Source organism: Asparagus officinalis, chromosome 5 (genome assembly GCF_001876935.1).
Source record: "Asparagus officinalis chromosome 5, Aspof.V1, whole genome shotgun sequence".
NCBI classification, from domain to species: domain Eukaryota; kingdom Viridiplantae; phylum Streptophyta; class Magnoliopsida; order Asparagales; family Asparagaceae; genus Asparagus; species Asparagus officinalis.
This window is the reverse complement of record NC_033798.1, coordinates 421289-443134: the sequence shown is the minus strand read 5'-3', so window position 1 is coordinate 443134 and position 21846 is coordinate 421289. Positions and strand designations below refer to the sequence as shown.

The window sequence follows — 21846 nt, the reverse complement described above, 5'->3', positions numbered from 1 at the left end:
GTCCGCAATAATAACATCTGCCAGATCTGAGTATCCTTGATTTCTTATAAAAGTCACTTGATTATCAAGATAAGATTTGAAGAGGCCGAGAGAAAATCCTTTGTTGATAAGCTTATCGAGCATGCCATTCACAAATGAGAAGAAGGAAGTGATCTCTAAGTGAAGAAGGACTTTATCAGGGTCATCATCCGATAACAGAGTCCTGACCATATCATTGAGCCGAGAAGAAGGCCCTACAAAGAAAGGAGGATATAGATACCTTTGAAACCTTAGCCGAAGTTCTGAATCAGTGTCAAAAAAAAAAAGAGAAAAAAAAAGATTTACCAAAATCAAGTGATGTTTCTCCGAGAGAATATCCCGCACTTAACTCTGCCGGCACGACTTCTTGAGTTGATAAGACCGTCGCTGGTGCCACAACCGTTGACGTACCAACCTCATCAGTTCGTCTCGCGGTCTGCTCAACAAGACTAGTCCCCACCGTGGCAGCAGTCATCTCAACTCTTGGGGTTGTAAGCCGAGTTGGGACCACTGACGGCTGAGTTTCCATGATAGTTTCTGCCAACAGCAAGAAATCAAGACCCTCGAGAACGTCAGATATCCCAACAATAGTAGTTGTATCAGTCTTAACAACTGGTCCTACAAGAATGACTCTCTTAAGGCTAATTAAAACCGATAAGGGAATAACCTTCACAGAAGGACAAAATCCATACCTGCAAAAGAACCAGGTTCGACGATCGGTTCGACAGGCTCGGGGATTGGTTCAATAGCCTCAATGAGTGGTTCAACCGTTTCGAAGACCGATTCAATGGTGTCGACAACCGGTTCGCCAGCATCTCGGCAAGTTGATTCTGACAACATGTCATCAAGTAGCCTATCGCCCGAGCCCGAAGGGTCCTGTATAGGATCAAACGGGGGTGTATCGGCTGCAGGATGAGAGGTTTCTTTATCATTTGAGCCTTCCATTGAAGCATTTGGAGAAAAAATTCTAAATGTTAAGACAAAAAAAAAGAGGGTCGAAAATCAACAATGAAAAAGAGTTGAATTCACCTCCAGTGGTGACAACATGTTCTCCAACCCCAACGTTATCAGTAATCTAAAATAATTTTATCTTATTTTATCTTTACAGTATCTATTATCAAAATATTATTTTTAGTATCATTCGTCAAATAAATCCGTACAGGTCATCACAGTATATGTATTACAATGTGAATGGTCATACGTTATTGTCCACAGTCCGTTTCGTTCACGACAGTTCTATACGTTATAGTTCTCAGTCCAATATGTTCACGACAGTTCCGTATTTGTAACGAATAATTATTCGGGTAACGAGTTCATATGCATAATAAATCCGTAATCAATCTAAAATTATACTGAGCAAGAATATGGATCTTGCAAGCAACTAATTAATTCACAGCGGATGTAAGAATTGAATGACGAGTCAAAGAGCAAGAGGGATCTTGCCTACGAGGCCAATGAGGCCTGATGACAAGGCGGCGATGCTGCTAGTTTCTATTCACTGTTCCGGCGATGCGTGCAGCGGTTCGAAGAGCTGGTGGTGGAGCTGGACGGCGATGTCGGCTTGACGAATCTGAACGCAGTGCGCGTCGTCGGAGCTCGGGGGTCGCTGTTGGAGGGAGGAGCTCAGAGAAGGGGATCTGGTGGTGGTCGAGGCGGTGTTCGAGGCTGAGGTGAACGCAGGGAAGAGGGCTTGGCTGGTGGCGAAGTGGTGATGATGAGGGAGGTCGTCGGCGGTCAAGGGGGCGGAGGAGGCAGCCGCGGCTGGCGGGGGTGACGGCCGGAGATCTGGTCGGAGGGGAGCAGCGGTCAGGGGCGGCTGGGGGCGGCGACGCTGGCGGGTTTGGGCGCGGTTGGAGGCGTGAGCAGGGGCGTCGGAGCTCAGGCGAGATAGGGGTCGGAGAGAGAGGAAGGTCGGAGGTGGGCAGCGGTGCTGCAGGAGCGAAGGCGGTGAGACAGGGGGGCTGAGGCGGAGGAAAGGTGAGCGGTGCGGGTGCTAAGCGGCGGTGGTCGGAGCAGGACGGAGGCGAGGTCGGAGGGGCGAGGTCGGAGGGGGCGAGGTCGGACGCGGGGTTACGTCGGCGGTCGGGGCCGCGGCGGTGCGGTGTCGGGGAGTCGGAGCTCGAGGGCTGAGCTCGAGAGAGAGAAAGAGAAAGAAGAGAGAGAACAGATGGTGTGCGGTGAGTCAAACGCAGAGCTTGGGTCAGGGGGTTTAAATAGATAAAAAATAATAAAAAATTTAAAAAAACAAATAGATTATTGAATGCGGTGGCGCGGTGGCAGCGCGAAATTTTTGAAAAGAAGAGAAGGGGAGAGAACGGGGTTGTTGGGTAGCTGATAGGGGTTTAAGCGCGGGGAAGAAAAAAAAGCGGCTCGGGTTATTTTCAAAAATGGGTGCAGGTATTTAAAACGAAAATAATTAAAATAAATAATTTCGGGTATTAAAAATTAACAAAATTACATAATAATTATCTACAAATAAAAAGCGTTGCATTTGAGAGCTAAAGACACAGTTTGAGTATGAAACTGGTCGAAAAATATACCAGTATTGTACATTATAATCGGAATACATTAATAATAAACTATATTTACTTAGCAATTTAAACCAAATAATTATGTGAGCAAATTGGTCTACAGCGAATAAAAAACGTACGCAGTTATGCTAATACGTACAGCTGGATAGACGCATAATACAATAATTTACACAAATAATAACGTAATTAATAATACAACGTATTATACAAAAATATACGTAATAATAATAATAATACCACGTATTATTCAAAATGATACGTAACAGTATCGGTAACACAACGGATAAATTCCAAAAAAATTTACTGCACTAAATAAATTTATAAATTTTTAAATCATTTAAATAAATATAAAACTTAGACTTTAAATCATAGAAAATTCTAGAAAATCGAGAAAAATACAAATACTCTTTTAAAAATCATAATTAAATATTTTAAAATATCAAAAATTTATTTTAACTAATATCAAAATTTTACGGTCATTACAAAGGCTGGCTTTTTGGAGCTGAGAATTGGCAGCAACAGGGGAGATCATTGGGCGAACTTCGGAGAAGATCGGCATCATCCTTCAAGGAAGATCATCTTCAACGTTCGGCAACAGGAGCTTCCTCATCCTTGGCTATTAACTGATTTTCGGTTTAAATCAACTCTTTTTCAAGAGTTAAAACTCGTTAAGAGTTATCAACTCGTTCAGAGTTCTAAAACTTGCCACGCAAGTTCTCCACAACGTCAAATCGTGAGGAGAAGACATCGTTCCAGTGAATCAAGACGTGCAGATCGTCAACGGAGAGCAAACTCGACGCGAGCATTCGAGGGAGGCACTCCATCGTCACCGTGAAGAACCCAGTTTTAAACAAAGGGGAGAATCAAATTCATTCTCCTCTCTTTTGTAATCGGAATCTAAATTGTAATTGATTTTAAGAGGAATACAAGTCAATTTTTCTTTCATTATCTTTTTACTGCAAATTTCCAACAAACAGTCAGACATTTCAAGGCGACATACCAGAGGATGTCAGTATGGAGACGCTTTAGTTCCATGCTCGTGCGTACATATTGCACATGATATGGTGCATGCTTTTTCCTGATGCGAGCAAGACTCTTGTACATGCACGATGGCTGCCGTTGCTGGAGGATTTTGATGTATGCGGCGCACGGTCGTGGGGCAGTGCGGTGTTGGCATACTTGTATCGAGAACTGGGTAGAGTATCCCTGATGCAGAATAAAGAATTCAAGGGATGCTGCACATTGATACAGATTTGGTCATGGGAGCGCATTCATATTGGACGCCCTACTTTACTTGTGCACCGTGACCTACAGGGGCAGTTTCCTTTGGCGTACATGTATAATTGTACACACAAAATTTATTCGCACTGAATTTGTACTTATATATTTTCTATTCTGCATATAGGTATAACGTGCGGTACGCTAAGTACCGATCAGCGACGCGCCATCGTGAGTTTTACCGAAATGAGCTTGATGGCCTCCAACACGAACAGGTAAATATAAATCTCAAGTCGTTACGAATATTATAGTTTTGTTGTTGATACTGATAAATGTTTTATTTTATTTCAGTTCAAGTGGAGACCATATACACTGCCGGATCTCGATATGCATTCTCTTGCACCCATCTGCCGAGATAGTCCCGACTTGTGGAGAGCCAGAGCTCCATTGATTTGTTAGGAGATCGTGGAGATGCATGTCCCTGACTGTGTGCTACGACAGTTTACACTCTCTCAGGATGTGCCAGATCCTGTCGAGCAGATCAATTGTCGGCGATGACCTACTTCGCACCATACCGACTAGGCCGTAGTCCGTGCGGCCTACATAGACAGGTGGGCTCACAGGTGGGATTTCATCTAGGATACGAGGCCCATAGCTATTGACTATACCGCGTATATGGGTTGGTATTGGGGTATCACACGTAGATGGATCACACGTGACCCACAGCTATTAGCTGGACACATGCCACGACCACCGACAGATAGTTACATCCCTAGTGGGATGAACGAGAGAGATTACGTAAGTTTCTAAGCTAAATTATAATATATTTTTTCTTAAGTTGGTACTTAATAAATTGTTTACCTCCCAGGTCCGTGCTTTTGATAGTATTGAGGCTGATATTGATGCGACCGCGCCTGAGATTCAGGATCAGGTGGCGTTAGGACTCCTCAGCAGGATCAAGAAGACCATAGCGTAGGTATTTCATAAGACTCACGTCGACGAGTTCGCAGGCTGTGAGGACAGGTCTCGATCATTTGGGCAGACGTACACTCGGCGCCGACGGCCACATGACGATGACGCCTAATGGAACCGACACTTCGCATGCTGATGGAGCCGGCACTTCTCAGCCTCATACACAGATGGATACTCAGATAGTCGAGGCTCATCAGCGTGAGGGGCGGGGAAGAGCGAGGGGGAGGGGGAAGAGAGGGAGAGGAAGGAGAGGAGCTATATTGGTTTGTATTTGAACTTATTTTGTTAAAATTACTTGTATGAATTTTCAAATACTATACTTTTGTGGATTAATTATAGCTCGATATGTGATCTTTTTTAGTATTGTTTGATTCGTGCGTGTTTAAATCATATATATATTGTAGTAATTGTTGTTAACAGGTAAATAGTTGTATATATGAGTTAAATAGGTAGATTTATACAAAATAGGTAGATGTATACAAAACATGCACAGCAGCCTGTGCATGATTTGTAAAACCTGCAACTTCACGGGAGTTCAACTCCCATGAAGTTGCATGAACTCCCGTGAAGTTGCAGTCTAAATTTCCCAGAGAGCGATTCTCTGGGAAATTTGGCCTGTAACTCCACGGGAGTTGAACTCCCGTGGAGTTTTAAACCCTCCAACAAACTTCACGGGAGTTCAACTCCCGTGAAGTTTTTTGAAGAAATTAAACTTCACGGGAGTTGAACTTCTGTGAAGTTTAAAAGTATGCTAAACTTTACGGGAGTTCAACTCCCGTGAAGTTTCGTAATTTTTTTTTTGAAAAACCGACCTGGTTTCAGCGACAGCGCTGAAACCAGGTCGGTTTTTCTAAATAAGTTAAAAAACGGTCGTTTTTTGCAATTAAATAGTGAAAGGGGTTGGTTTTGAAAATTTGTCCGTTAAAAATCAAATCCAGCTACGGGAAATGGGTGATGAGTAAATTAATCCACCACCAACCCACTCTCTTCTCCAGCCACCGAAATTTCCTCATCCCTTTCATCGCCACAAAACCCATAATATTAATAAGCCCTAAAAGCCCCCCTTTCCCCCCTCCAGCTCTCTCGACCCCTAAACTTCCTCCAACTAGGGCAAAAATGTCGACCAGTGGGCCCGTCGTCGATGGATCGTCAACCGTCGCTGTCGCTCGTTCGTACGATAGCGGCCATGGAGGCGCTGTCGTCTCTCATCATCCGGGCGCAAGGGGATGGGTCGAGCCGCGGGAGCAAGTTCGATCAGATGTTCAAGTATCTCGAGGTGATTGCAATCTCAGTGTCAAAAGTCAGTGATGGGATGTTATGAGTGCTTGTTATATGGATCCAAGGCCAATTTTGATGATCTTAGCTTGAGAATTTGATGCTGTTTGCTTTAAATTTATGCTAGATATTGGAAGTTAGAGACGTGCATAAAACTTTGGGGGGGTTTCCCCCCTAGAAACCGCCTTAAAATAGTGTCATTTTACAGGAACCACCTTTCATTTTAAATTTATACGTAAACCACCTTTAAAGTGGGGTTTTATTCCAATCAACCACCTTCTGGTCAAAATTTTCACTAAAACCCCAAAAATACCCATAAAAATTCACACTCAAAACACTTGACTCGCTTTGTTAATGTTTAGGTCTAGTTAGGATACAAGTCATGTACTTTAAACATGTAATTTTTGAGGTTAGTTTTGGTTTTCTAGTGAAGGTTTAGCTAGGAGGTGTTTGATTGGAACAAAAAACCCACTTTAAAGATGGTTTACGTATAAATTGAAATTTAAAGTGGTTCCTGTAAAATGACCCTATTTTTAAGGTGGTTTCCAAGAAAAAAAACCTAAAACTTTAGATCCACTTTTAGATGTAAAATATGATGATCATAACTTGAGAATATGATGCTACTAGGTTTTATGCACATGCCATGCACGTGGTAAAATACGATGATTAAGTAGTTTTAATTTATTTCCTCATTAAAATTTATTTCTTGGTTTCACTTGAATAGCTTTTGCTCACTTATGTCTTTGAACTTTAGGATTGTGATTATTTATTTTTTGATGTTTGTTTGAATGGACTACACCGAATACAAACTTTCTTGTTGATAATTGAATTGACAGGAAACAAATGTAATCCAAAGGCAATTTAAAATTTTCATATTATTTGGATCGATATAAAACCAAGCTTGACTTGAGAAAGCATAGTGTTGCTAAAGTGAAAAATAGTTGAAAAATAACACTATAATAGCAAGACGAATAATTAAAGTCAATAAGCCAAGATGATTGATTAAAAGTGGGCTAGAACAAAACTAAAGAGAATATGAAGTTGTTCCGAATCATTTATAGACTTCATAAAAAATCATAAACTAAAGATTAATGCTAACTCTAGTATACTATTATATGATAAAAGCATCCACATAAGCATATAAAGTACTAAAAATAGTTTATGAAAATCTCTTATAAAGATTTCTAATTTTACTCAAAAAATAAACTATTCTATACAATATTCAGAAAATATATCTTTTATTTCTTCTATTTTATTTTTTTATTGAGTCGAGATCAATCATTCTCAACCTTTGTCTTTTTTTGTGCAATTATATAGTAGTGTCTTCATCGATTGTGACATTAGGCTAGAGGTGGATTTCTTGTGCTGTTATCTTTTTTAGGCTCGTTCATCTTTTGTCTTGTCGTCTTACTTCACAAAGAAGTGCATGCATTTTCCATCAACACAAACTTCTAGAAATAAAATTTTGATTTTTTTTCTATTTTAATGAGAATAAAGATGAATGTCATATATAAAATTTGTATGTTTCTAATTTATTACTTAAATAAGGTTAGGTGTTATGTTTTTTTTACTTTGCAATGAATTCTTCTGTTATGCATCCAATAAGAATATTTGCTACATCAAACGATGTTATCTTTGTTTTATTTGTGTCATTTTCCATGAGGATCTAAACTAAACAACTGTATTTTTATTATCAATTTGCCTTAGATTATAATGTTAGTATGTCAATTCAAGTGATTCATGAACGTTTTTAAATTCTGGGTTTATTTCCTACACTTCTACATTTGAAATAAAAACAATTTGATTCTTTGGAAGGATATTTCTGAACTTTATGATAGTTTCTCCATACATAACTTCTTTTATTTTTTTATCCGTTAAATATTATTAACATCGTAGATCAATGTTTATATATTATAATCAATTAATGCTAAGCTATTGTATTATAGTTTTTTGTCAGTTTGATGTAATTTAGTCTTCTATCAAGTAATGTTATTAGTAAAATTATATGTAGTTTTTTTAATTTATACAGTGAGGTTAATTTTTAATATATTATATATTTTTAAATTTTTATTTCTTAACTGCATATTTTTAATCTATTGTTTTTGCTATACTTTTACCAGCATTAACTTAGCCTATTTTTAGATGTTGAAAAGGGATAGTAAATTTTAAATTAAAAGTTAAATTTATATATCTTAATGAAAGAATATCAAAAAATTACTCTTTTCTTTTCTAAGTTTATAAATTTCAGCCTTTTTTATGATTTTGAAAATTTGAGGGTGTGTTTTGCGAATTTTGAAACTTTGGTAGGTATTTTGAAATTTTTAAAATTTAAGTTTGGTTTGTAATGTCCATGTTTTGTGTATTTGTGATAAATTTTCAAATGTTAGGATATTTCTTACAACTCGGAAATTTTGAAGGTGTGTTTGCAATTATTAAAAATTTTGTTGTTTTTTGCAAAATTTAAATTTTCAGTAGTTTGCTAATAATTTCTAGATTTGATGTATACAGGTTATAAGTTTTGAAATTTTAGGGTTTTTTGCGATTTTTAACTTTTAAGGGAGTTTTTACATTTTTTTATAGCTTTCAAGTTTTTTTTACAAATTTTAAACTTTCAAGTGCTTGATGGTAATCCGTTGAATTCATCTATGTTATTTGCAAGATTTAAATTTTTAGAATTTTAGGGTGTTTTTTTGTAATTTAAACTTTTGAGATTGTTTCTACAATTTTTGAAATGTTAAGGGTGTTAATTGCAAATTTAAAATTCTTCAGGGACTATTGTTAATTTCAGGATCCATGTTTGTTGTCTTAGTTTTGAAAAGTCATGGTGTTTTGTATAATTTTAAACTTTTGAGTATTTTGTACAATTTTTAAAATTTTATTTTTGAAATATTTCATGTATTATAATACGTTAGCTATGTATGATTTCTAAATCTGATTTTTTTTAAATCGTTGAGCTATAAGTAGTTCAAATTGGATTAATATAGGACATCTTTAGTATTAGGATAGATTAGGATTTAAATAAAATGTTCAAAATAGTATTTCTCATATATTATTAATCTTTTTTTTAATTGTTGAGCTATAGGTAGATCACTTGGGATTAATATACGATATAAGTAGAATAAGGATAAATTAAGATTTAAACGAAAAATCCGAATCAGTGAAGGGTAATATTGACCATGGAAAGTTTTTCCCGAACTCATCCTTTTAAATGGAATATGATCATTGAACCTCAACATCTTTAAGCATGTAATTTTATTGTACTATGCACAAGCTTGCTTGACATTTCATAATTTCATCTAATATGCTAGTGATGAACTGATGTGCTCAACATTTTGAAAATATGTGAACTGGTTTTGTTTCGGCTGCAAGTTTCATGCTTCATTTTTACCTCATATATTCTTTTCCATGAAAATATGTGCTATTATTTAGAAAGAGAAGCTGCGTTCATTATGTTGTGTGATATCGAATTTCCTTTTTATGATTAAATTATTTAGTCGCCTCCTTTAAGATTGATGCCTGAAGTTGCTTAGCACTTATTGTAACAGGTGCTGGGCTTGAAGGAGGGTTTATCTTCTCTTCGGATTATACATGTAGCTGGAACTAAAGGAAAGGTAATAATAGAGTATACATATTTCTTATGTGACTTTTTTTGGGATATAATTTATGACAGTTTCTAATCTGTTTGATGACGGAGAAAGAACTGATGCTCAGTTATTTTGCTCCTCTCTTAACTATGATGTAAACTAAAATACTACCTTCATTTTCTTCTTAAGTTAACCTCTATTGCTAAACTGTATATTTGAAGTTAATGACCTATAGATAAATGATTATTATAGTAAGGTTTGTAACATTTCACATGCTGTTGTCGCCTTCCCATAAGGTGGATATCATGCTCGAATATCTGAATATGTGCAAAGCAGTTTTCAAAGGAGTAATGGTGGTAGCATTTGGCTGGAGCTTGATCTAAAATTTAAAAAAAAAGAAAACTACATTCTTTGCACTCTAACATAATTAGATACCACTTGCAGCATTTATATTTTGGTAACTTTTGAAGATTCCTTGGAGTTTCACTTTCCTTCTGTTTGTTACTTGAATGAATTGATCATGATCTGAGATTTTGAAGGTGATCTACTATTGTTCTTACAGAAATGACCTTTCAGGGTTCAACATGCACATTTTCGGAGGCGATCTTAAGGGAGTGTGGTTTTCGAACTGGACTATTCACATCTCCGCACCTGATAGATGTGAGGGAAAGATATCGTATTAATGGGTTAGTACACAGTTGTGATTTCCTTTTAAAGATGTTAATCATGCACATTAATCAGCTGCTCTTTTTTTCAAATGTTGCAAATGTTACAATGATACAGTGTTATATGTTTTTAGGCGAGTGCCATCCTGTAAATTTTTGGTTTCTTTCTTCCAGGGAGCATTCTGCTCCAGCTTACAGTGATTACTCTGAGTAACTTAGTAGCAGTCAGTTTATTAATTGTAAAGGAAGTTGATACTGGCCTTCACAATTAGAGGTTATCTATTGGACATTTTTTTGCATGATTACTCTGAGTAACTTAGTAGCAGTCAGTTTATTAATTGTAAAGGAAGTTGATACTGGCCTTCACAATTAGAGGTTATCTATTTGACATATTTTTTTGCATGAGATTTCTTCTTTTAAATCTCATGAATCTACGGTGAAGTACTAGGAGAATAGTATGTATTAGTTCCCATTGGGGAGTAGTTATTCCTGATAAACAGGTTAATGCTTCCATGTCAGTCAAGTGAGGTTTTGAACAAAATAATTGCTTATTTACTGGCAAGCATGGACCTGACGTTGGTTGGTATTGATTAATGATTTGGAGAGTAGACTGTAGACATCCTGTTGTCCGATCTATTGACTGAGTATTGTGAGCCAGGTGCACCTGGTCTTCTGTTATGTTTTATGGGCGAAGAAAGTGTCTAAGTGAGAGTAATTTGGAGATGATATTATTGATGCCGAAGAATTTATAAACCTATCCTGTGTTTAGGATTTCAGTTGACCTACGGCCTGAGGCTTTGAGCATTGAGAAGATGATTGATTAACTTTACATGTTGTAATAGCATTGTAGCAACATCCATCCATCATATGGAAACTTGCAACTTTGACATCTTCATCATGAGTTTTGAAGGATGAGAAAACTGTGTGCTTGGCATGATCTACAAAGCTTTACATTGCATGCCTTGTAATGCTATACAGCTAGACACATACTATTAGTCAAGAAGTTATTGGGGATAACTTCAGAAGAATCGCCTGCAGGTTTTGGCATTGTAACCAGCTGAAGATACAGAACTTTATGAACTACTGATGAACTTTGGGTTGCAGTTTTTGCTAATCTGGTGTAGAAGTGCTAGAAATTAGAAACACTGGGGAAAGAAGAGAATTGGAAAGTTCAAGTGTATGTCATATGTGCGACAAGTTTGTTTTGAAATAACTTGACATGATATAAACTATTTTTATTGCGTCGAAGATGCTAGTTCTAAGTATTCAGTATTACTTTATGAGGGCAAATTTGGGGAAAGAAATCAAATTATAACAGTTCAACAGTTCTGGAACCTTTGGCCTCCCCTTTTTGCACCCCTTACGTTATCCCCTTAGCCCTTAGGCAAGATACCTTATAGATTTTGAAATTCTACAACGAACTTGATAATGACCTTATGATACTTACAGTGAGAAATAAGTATCTGTTTATTTAGTAAAGGATGGGAAGGGACATTTTCTGTCTACCTGCATGAGTAAGTAATACTATATATATATATGTTTGATATATAATTACATACATAAATTACATATACATGCTCATACACACATGTGGATGTGCGTGTGCGAGTTTGCTGCTATTTTTTTTGTTCATGTTCTTAAATTTAACAATTTTTGCAGGATAGATATATCTTTTTGTTTTGTTTTGCAGGATAGATATATCTGAGGAGAGCTTTCTACTTTACTTTTGGGATTGTTGGAACCAGTTGAAGGTGCTTTTTCATGCTTATGCTTTCAGTCTGAAAATTTTTGGTTATAATTTTTAAGATAAGTTTTTCTCTTTGTACTTTACTTTTTGGGATAAAGGCTTTATTGTTGTTGTTTTTTCCCCTCTTTAAATTGTTTCACTGGAAATATTCATGTGGAGAAGGTAATAATAGATTGAATCATATTTATTTCACTATACTAGTTGTCTATCCCACTGTTAGACATTTACCTTCCATTGACATTTCTTTTGGACAAAGGAGGTGACGTGGTTCTGAACTTGAGACCTCCTGCATGCACATCTGTAACAGATTTTAATATAGGGGCTGTTTGTTTGCCTAAAAAAAGTGGGAAATCAAATAATAGGAAATCAAAGAATATGAAAATCTTGTATTATGGTTGTTTGGTTGGCTAAAAAAAGAAGGAAATCAAAGAATAGGAGATGAGATGAGATGAGTTGTCACCATATTATTGGATGATGTGAGTGATTTTTTTAAGAAAACTTGTTTTGAGATTGTTTGGTTAGTTAAAAAAAAAGGAAATGTATTATAAGAAACCTATTTCCTATAATAGTTTCTTTCTTGTGTTTGGTTCATTCTTAAAAATAAGAAAATAGATGAGATGAGATGAGTTGTTTGTATATTATTGGATGATGTGACCCACACTTAAGAAAATCAATTTCCTTGTTTTTTTTTTGAGGAAATGGGTGGAAATGAAATGTTAATGAGATGAGATGAGTTGTCACTATATTATAGGATGATGTAGATGATTTTTAAATATGAGATGAGATGAGTTGAATGATGTGACCCATTTCTTGTGTTTGGTTTATTTTTAGGAGATGATATGAGATGAGTTGTTGGATGAAAATGATATTTTATTGGATAAAGTGGATGAGTTGTTAGATAAAAATAATATTTTATTAGATGTTGTGGTGAGTTTTAGGGATGGAAATGGAGAAAATTGATGTTTTTGAGATTTCCATGACCCAATTTCCTATTCTTGATTTTTAGGAAACCAACCAAACAGCCCCATATTCTCTAGGTATGGTGTTGTTCCATTCCCTGTGGCTCATGCAGTAGTTTATTATGATAACAAGCTCTGAATCAGGAAATAAAGCACCAAATACTGATTTCTGTTGTTCAGTTATGATAGTAAACCTAGTTATTGATCATCTACTCTGTTTTCACAATTTGAATGTCTTAAGCTTGATTAAAACCACTGGTTGGTTCAGTGCATGATATTGATACCATACACATACATTTTATTTTCAATATTTCTTAATCATATGATTTTCCAAACGTAGTAGTTGCTTCTGTACGAGATGTAATGTTTTCTCTCACTAAACTCATTCCCATGATCATGTATTGACACATTTTCGTGACAAGTTTTATGTATCTCAGTTGGGTAAATCATTGACGTTTTTGTCTTTTGGGATAATCTAATAATAGTAATAGTGCATTTTCACGTATAAGCTATGATTAGTTCACATGGAGATGAGTGTCGTTCCCTGTCACAGCCATAGGATGTTGGACACTACAATTGTTCAAAATTTAAACATGATGATATGACTAGATATGCGTATTTTATCTGAAAACATTCCACATTTGGAAGCAGCTGTATATTTGTTGTTATTCATGAAAAAAATCCAATTTTATTAAAATAATCTATAATCTATTAGTTGTATCAAAATGAGATAACTTACTCCATCTTGTATAACATTCAAAGTAAATAGAAGGTTACAAGTTTCTTAGTGATGGACACAGATGAAAACAGATGTTTGTAGGTGTGTCAGACATGCCATTTTTTGCTTGGGCAAGTGTCCTGCATATTATAGCGGAAAGTTTTCTTTTAAGTTATCTCAAATCTTAATGTGCCTTCCTAGATCAATATTCGAAGAAAGGCTAATTTAATTTAGTCTACTGTTTGTTTTTGCAGGCAAAAGCTGTACCAGATTTGCCGATGCCTCCATTATTTCAGTTCCTTACTCTCTTAGCATTTAAGATATTCTTGTCTGAAAAGGTTTGTTATTTGGATGTTTCTGTTTATTTACCTAATGTTGCATTATCGACATTGCTTTATTAATGCATACTAGAAACTTTGGCACATATAATATGCTATGATCAAACCAAGAAAAATTGGTGGATAAATCTTCTGATGAAGGTCCTGTTTTCGGACGTTTTCCTGGCCAGGGATTCACCACCACCTTGGGGGGTGGTTTTTAGCTGAAGATGAATTAGATAGAAAGGACGATGTTTTTGGACAGGAACATTGAAGTAGAGATTTAAATTTTCACTGATAATTTACAGGTGGGAATTGTTTGTTTATTTAATTTGTCAAAAATGGATAATGATACCATACGTACAACATTCAAGGTATGGAGATGATGGGTGTAAGTAATGCGAGTTATCTACCTAGACAGACAAAAAACCACACCATTCCCAACTTCTGCATAGATGCATGAAAGTGAATTGTTATATATACAAATCTAAATATCCAGTTTATGCTTGTGTCATGACTGATTCTGGAGTTCAGAGTTTTAAGATTGAATTAATCACATATTCACATTAAGGACATGTATGTGGCTTTTTATGGAACTATAGAAGGTATTCTGTCATCATTGACTGTGACTTAAATGGAACTGCCAAAAATATTGCACAGAAATTTTGTGGTTGAATGATTAATCTAGAACAAGGAGTCAACAAGAAGTTGTTGGTTTGAAATTACTTGATTAATATTCTTTGTTGCTATTGCCATTACTGTTAATGATTATCTTTTATCCAGATTAACTGTTATCTTGTTTGTCTTCAAAATTGTATTCAATTTTAAGGGGTGTCGACTTGGTCAATTATAGGTTGATGTTGCAATTATTGAAGTTGGACTTGGTGGGAGGTTAGACTCGACAAATGTGGTATGTATCTATCTTACTTCTATAGTGAATTAGCCTACTTGAATTTCTTTCTTTTATGAACTAGAACTGCGAATATCCTGGGGAATAAGTGTGCATTGACCCTATTTAGGAACTAATGCATAGTTAAAAAAGGTCGAGTTTTTGACCACTCTGGCATGAACCTGAGTGGAGGTGAAAGGGATGCATTCTTGGTTTCAACCCGAGCTCTAAGGCCCTATGATCACCCATAAACATTCATGAACCATCAATCAATTCACACTCAAAGCCGCGGCCACATCCGCACGCCCAATCAGCCTCCAATCACTAAGAATCGACACCACCATACACAGATTTTTGCCCATTTTGAATGCAGTAATATTTTGCACTTGAAATGCTTGTTTAGAACACCACCATACACAGATTTTTGCCCATTTTGAATGCAGTAATATTTTGCACTTGAAATGCTTGTTTAGAACTGCATCCATTAAAGATCACCTACCGTATCACTCTATCTTGATCATCTTTAGTAGAGATCACTTCTCCCCTTGTAAGTTCCCTCACTTATCCAAGTAAACCCCAAACATCTGTGGACAAACCTAGAGAAAGCTAGGGGAATTTTTGATGATCTGGGGTTTGTTGAAGAGAGCTTTGGTAGAAGGAATAGATACATGAGATACAATCAAATGATGATGAATGCAGATGTTTAGATTCGTTCTTCACCTGTCAGGAAGTAAACGGTGATTATTGGAACTCTCTATTCTACTCAGCCTGAGAGGTGTGGGACGGAAATATTAACCTTTGATATTGAATAAGAAACTAAAGGACGTTTTGGGGGTTGATGCAGAAAGAAGTCTTTTCTTGTTTCTGGATGTAAAGGTGCACTGAGGAATGACTCGGAAGAAAAAAATTCTAGTTGAATTGACTATAACCTTCAAAGGCCTCAGTTACTGATCCTGGTTACAGTCTTTTTATGTTTAACACCCTTTATAGTTGATGATTAAACTCTTAAAACTTTGACGTTCAACCTTCTTTTGCAGCAAAGATTATTGTATTTGAGACATATGTAGCATATGAATCCTAATCTTATTATTCCTACATTTTCCGTTCTCATGGAGTATGATAAAATTATTCAGGTAAAAGAGCCTGTGGTTTGTGGCATTACTTCTCTGGGGATGGATCATACAGAAATATTAGGTACACACTCTTCGTTCCAGGGATGCATATGCTCTTTTATGTTCTCTTTAATGTAGCACAAACACTTCCATCATGAGGCCACATTTTGTGTGCACATATTATACATGCATGCCGTGTTATTTTAGAATTTTCCTCGTTCCTGTATGTTGAGTCCATGCAATATGGCGGCTTTTTTATTCAGAATGCACATCTCTTCTTAGAATTTTGATTTCTCATCAATCGCATATCCACATTGATGGGTGCCCTTGTAAATGTAGCCCATCTACTTTGTGAAAGTTTTAACACATATCCCTTGTATGTATAATATCTTTCTTCCTGGAGGTAAATTTCTTTTCATAAATAACTTACAAGTTACATATCCCTTGTATGTATAATATCTTTCTTCCTGGAGGTAAATTTCTTTTCATAAATAACTTACAAGTATAAGGTGTAAAACAGTTAGCATTATGAAATTTCTTTTCATAAATAACTTACAAGTATAAGGTGTAAAACAGTTAGCATTATGCCATTATCTTAAATAGAAAAAGCAATTAGGATGGCCTGAATCAAACATAAAATATGAGGAATGCATAGTTGTTGACAAGATTTCTTGAGTATCCATTACATGCTACTTTTATTCAAATAAATTGTCAATGTATCTTCAAGTAAATCAAAGTTTAGTTATGAAGTAATCTAAGATGCCTAAAAATGTCAATATGAACTAGAATGTTGTGCATTTGAGACCGTTTTAATGCTAAAAAATCTATATTTACTGTATTAACACTAGCAGATCGTTATGTTGCTACTGAAGGACCATTCTTGATCCTCAAGGAACTTGACTAATTTTAGTAAAATGATTTACATAAGCTTTATAAGAAACCCCCATTTTTAGTGTCATATGGGACCTCTGAACTAACAGTTTTTTTTTTAACTTCAGAATTACTCAGACTTAGCTACTTGTTAATGATTTATCCTCCATGGAGGATAAATATTTAAGTCTTAACAGGAACATCCTCCATATTAAGTGTTATGTGGCAGTGTGATATCTGTTATTCTCTCTGCAGATAAACAGGACTAGGTTTACCTCTGGCATATGTATAATAGAGTTTACACTCTTCTTGTCTTCTTATGTAACAGTAATAGTCTATGCACTTTCATTGTCTAAAAGATGGAATTAGCCAAATGGAGAAGAGTACTAACATTTTCGTAGTTGATTTTTCTGTTTTGACTAGTGCAGATTTTAGTCGCTACGTTTCTGTTACTCTTTCCTGCTTTTGTTTCTTTGCCTTCAAGGAAGTTTCAAGGTGACTCACCAAGATAGGCTGCTAATGTGCAGTTACAACCCACTTCATGCCGCAAAGCAATGGATTCCCAAAAAATTATCAAAACACATAAATGATGCAGAAAAAAAAGGTGGGGGTGGGGGTGGGGGTGGGGTGGTATATCTTCATTCAGGCTTTAAAAACAGTCTAAGATCCCCCGTCTGAGTCACAGCCTGAAGAATTTCTTTATACTTGTTCATTTTTCCTCATGGTGTCCTCTCAACAAATAAAAAAGAAAAGAAAAAGAAAAAGGAGGAGTTGGAAACAATAATGACCAATTAGACATGTAAGATTAAATTTGACAGTGAAGATTCTATTCCTTTCTCTCCACTCGATCCACACATGGGCAAAGACAAAAGTGGTCTATGCAGTGTAGAGGTCCCTTTTGATTTCTCTATCCGATCCGCAACTCCTCAAAATTAGCAGGTAATATACTAATTTGAAATTTAAACTCCATTAGATTGAACATGTATGAAATCCCATAACTTTGTGTTCCTATGATGTAGTTTGGTTGAATCCCCAATAATCTGTTGGAGCTGACTACATCTGTTCATTTTCATTTTTTTCATATGATGCAAACTTGCATATTACCAGTTTACCACTGGTAACATTCTTGATTAGTGAGTTAAACCTGTCCACGCCTATGTAAATCTAAATGAAAGTTGTTCACGGCATTCATGCCGATTTTTCTTCAGATTTTGTATGTCATACTTAAAAACTCTTGTCAGCAGATGTCACACTCAAAAGTAATTTGTGTACCTGATGAATCTAAGCATGTGAACCACGATCTTCCTTGATATTCATTTCTTACTTAGTGCTAAAAGTTGGATTAAGACATTCTGCTTACCCTGATATCAATGTGTTTCATGGTGCATACGAGCTACCTTTTCTACTATGTTGATTGTATTAAAGAAATGAGATCCTTTTCCTGTTCAGTCACCAGTGGTCTTCACAATTTCCTCTCTTGCTAGGCTGACTTGGAAGTGTAGAGTTAAATTTACTTTATGACATGACATCATTGTAGCTGGCATTTTATTTTAGCATTATGTGATTGATCTGAAGCTTTGGTCGATATAGTGGCCAAGTTAGAATCTTGATAAAGAGGATGATTATAGATGGTTAATCTTGTATGTTGGTGTGGATAGGTGGGTGTTTCATTTTTCCCTTTTCCCTTTCTTTTTACTTTCATTTGATTTTGTCTCATCATATTTCCAGTTGTTTATTCTTTTCCTGTTGAAAGATATACCATGAAAGATTGAGAGACTTTTATTCATATTATAATCTGAAATTTTACTGAAACTTATGCATGTATATAGGGGATACCATTGGAAAGATTGCTTCAGAAAAAGCTGGGATATTCAAGGTAACATTTATTACCATGCTGGTTAACGCTGGCAAGAGTGGGTATTTTTTGGCGGATCATTGTATGTTCCTGCCGTTTTCTTTTTTATTCAATAATGCAATCTTCACCTTTAATTTTTTCTGAAGTACATTGATCTCTTTGTTTAACATGAAGCCCTCTGTTCCTGCATTTACTGTGCCTCAACTTTCAGAAGCAATGCATGTTCTTCAGGAGAGAGCATCTGAACTAATGGTAATTTCAGGTGCCCCTAACTTAATTAGTCTTTACTCCTTCAATATTATAAATTACGGGAACAATTCTTAAAAGGCACTTAATAGTTTTAGTAATTCCCAATGATCACTTGACTTTTAGCATTTTTGTAATCTGTCCTTATTGACTAATACAGATTCCGTTGAAAGTTGCATCACCACTCGCATTGGCAACACTTGATTCAGGAAATCTTGGATTAGCTGGAGATCACCAGTTTGTAAATGCTGGGCTTGCTGTTGAACTATGCAAGAGTTGGCTACAAAGGACTGGTCATCAGAATTATCTTCCTAATGTCAGTACTTTTAAAAGTTTGGTTCATTTGACTATTATTTATATGCACATGTATGCATCCACATACACATCAAGGTATTTCCCCCTGGCAAGTTAATAAGTAGGTAGATGTTCACATACTAATTCCGTCAAGTGGCACTCAGATTTTAACCTTTTGTTTGTATTCAATATGTATGTTTAAACATAGAAATAATTATTATCACTTAAAATTAATGATATTTCATTACTAAATAAAAAAACCAATTTGTTAGGTAACTAAAGCTTATCATTTAGTAACAGTCTTACCTTAGGGAGGATGATTCCTACCTTTTTGTGTGAATAGGTGTAGCCCAATACATTTGGACTACTAACCTGCCTAAAAGTTTCACTGTTGATGCAGGGTAAATTCAGGGCTGCATTAAGTCCACAATTTTTGGAGTCATTACACCAAATTGTGTGCAGTTTTCTAGTATGTTAGGGTGTAGCACATAGTTGTTTTGCTATGTTTCGTCATATAGTATGAGAAACTACATCCAATTTTTCTATTCAGTTACATTGTTCGCTGAATAAGAACTTTAGAGGTGTTAGATTGATATAATGAGGATGATAATGGAATAGAAAAACTTGATGTAGTTAATCCACTATTAGTGGCCAATATGGGATATGGGTCACGTCAAGTATAAATGGATCCTATTAAAGCTTATCTTCCGTTTCATTGGAAGTATGTCTGATTTGTGGGTCCAGCAAGAGTATCAGGATTCACATGTCTTCTTATGTCATTTGTTATGAACTATACTTGGCAACTCAATAAGTTTTGAATCAGAAGCACAAACAAGGAAGAGTGTTTGTCCTCTGTGCTGGTTAATTAACATGTCATTACACTTGCAGAATTGACCACTGCTCAAATGTTGTACCATGTTTGGCTGCAGGTCTATATGTTATTTTCTTTTTCGGATATTTTTTTACGAATTGGGCCTTTTGAGTTGTTTGTAGCTTATACGTATGGTTTGCCTGTTTTGCGACTTGGAAACATGTGCTCCATATGTGAAATCGATCTTATTTCTTATTCTTCATTGTGTGTAAGTTAGATCATAGATCTGAAAATTATCAAATAGGTCATGCTCATAGATTTCTCTGCTAAACCTACATTTACATATGCAGTATACATATGCAGTATCTGTTTAAGACTACACAACCTATGTTGTCGCTACTTGACTCACTCATGTTACAAATGGAGCCCACACGTATCTGACACTTTGTGTGTCTGCAAATATCAGATGTGACATTATATCCTTAAGAGTCGATCTTCTCAGGTTTTTATTGACAAAAGCAAAATAGACAAATATTGTGGTGGTAAATGTGAAAACAGAGTACAAAGAACGGAAGAAAGAATGACAAGGACAAGCTATGGGAGGAGTTGTGGCAAAGGGGAACCGAATTTTTTGTAGCTCTTCTTTAAGTTTGTCATTGCAGGTTATATAATAAAAAATATAACTATCAACTTGTCTCCCCTAACCATACCTCTTAATATTCTCGACAGGTTAGATAGGACAAATTATCAGCCGAAAAGAGTGTCACTTTCACTCTTTTTACTCATCTATGATCCTTTCACAAATTGGCTTGAAATATCATTAAGCTAATGATTAATCATTTTTAGCTGTAACTAGTGATACATGAAAATATATTTTACTACTGAAGTTCCATGTAGATAAGTTTTGAGAGATTCCTACTTCAGATCAGTTATCTTTGTTGCCAAGTGGCAGACACTTGCAAGCCATCCATCTTAGAGAGTATTGTCACATTTTTAACTGGGATGTTTTAGTGTCCGCATAGCAAGCTTTCTTTCCCCCATTAAATTCAATGAGGTAGACCATAATGTACTAGATAGAAGAAAGCTACCTGTTAAATAGGTCATGCTATTCAAACAAACTGACATGACAATTATGTAGAAGGCACCACTTCCCACTATCCTTTAAATGAAGCATGAAGCTTAATTCTGGTCATGTTTTCAGGACTCACTCTTATTGACCAATATCTTATGGGGAACTTTCAATTCAGTTTTATATCATCATGTATAGCATATGCTTCAACTTTATTTGTTAAGCCTGGCTGTCAGATGAAACCTTTTCTTCCTAGAGAATAATGACTTATACAGATTCATTCATGATTACCAAAATTAACCGAGATATGAAGCTGCTTTTTTCAGTTCATAAAATCATCAAGAATCCCTATATGGAATTCCTTACATCTTGTTTTGTTTTTATATTCATGCGATGTGAACTATGACATCCTGTTTCTTTTCATGTATGAATAGATCATTTAGCACTTCTTTTACCAAGAGTTTCTCATTTCTTCTGTACATTTTGTCAGAAAATATTTTGCATGCTGAAGGGTAATTAACTTTTCATACTACAATTTGCACAACTCTTGTATTCTTAGGCTGATGGATTTTTAAAGCAATCCTCCTAATACAAGAGTTCCTGACAATTAAACTTAATATTTAGGGTAGTGTGGAAGCAGGTCTACCCAGTGCTTTTCTAAGAGGCCTTTCCATTGCTACTCTTCGTGGACGGGCT

General features: G+C 35.9%; 1 protein-coding gene across 1 annotated transcript in view; it reads left to right on the top strand.

The window, feature by feature from the left end:
- LOC109840735 (folylpolyglutamate synthase-like) overlaps nucleotides 5686-21846 on the top strand; it is a 19153-nt gene continuing 2992 nt past the window's right edge. The window contains exons 1-11 of the mRNA XM_020409480.1: nucleotides 5686-6015; nucleotides 9560-9625; nucleotides 10175-10284; nucleotides 11954-12014; nucleotides 13942-14025; nucleotides 14858-14914; nucleotides 16027-16087; nucleotides 18705-18751; nucleotides 18905-18982; nucleotides 19137-19292; nucleotides 21775-21846. The exon at nucleotides 21775-21846 is cut by the window's right edge and continues 195 nt beyond it. Of these exons, the coding sequence (XP_020265069.1) occupies nucleotides 5926-6015; nucleotides 9560-9625; nucleotides 10175-10284; nucleotides 11954-12014; nucleotides 13942-14025; nucleotides 14858-14914; nucleotides 16027-16087; nucleotides 18705-18751; nucleotides 18905-18982; nucleotides 19137-19292; nucleotides 21775-21846 (882 nt within the window). The 5' untranslated portion in view covers nucleotides 5686-5925. The remainder of the gene's footprint in view (nucleotides 6016-9559; nucleotides 9626-10174; nucleotides 10285-11953; nucleotides 12015-13941; nucleotides 14026-14857; nucleotides 14915-16026; nucleotides 16088-18704; nucleotides 18752-18904; nucleotides 18983-19136; nucleotides 19293-21774) is intronic.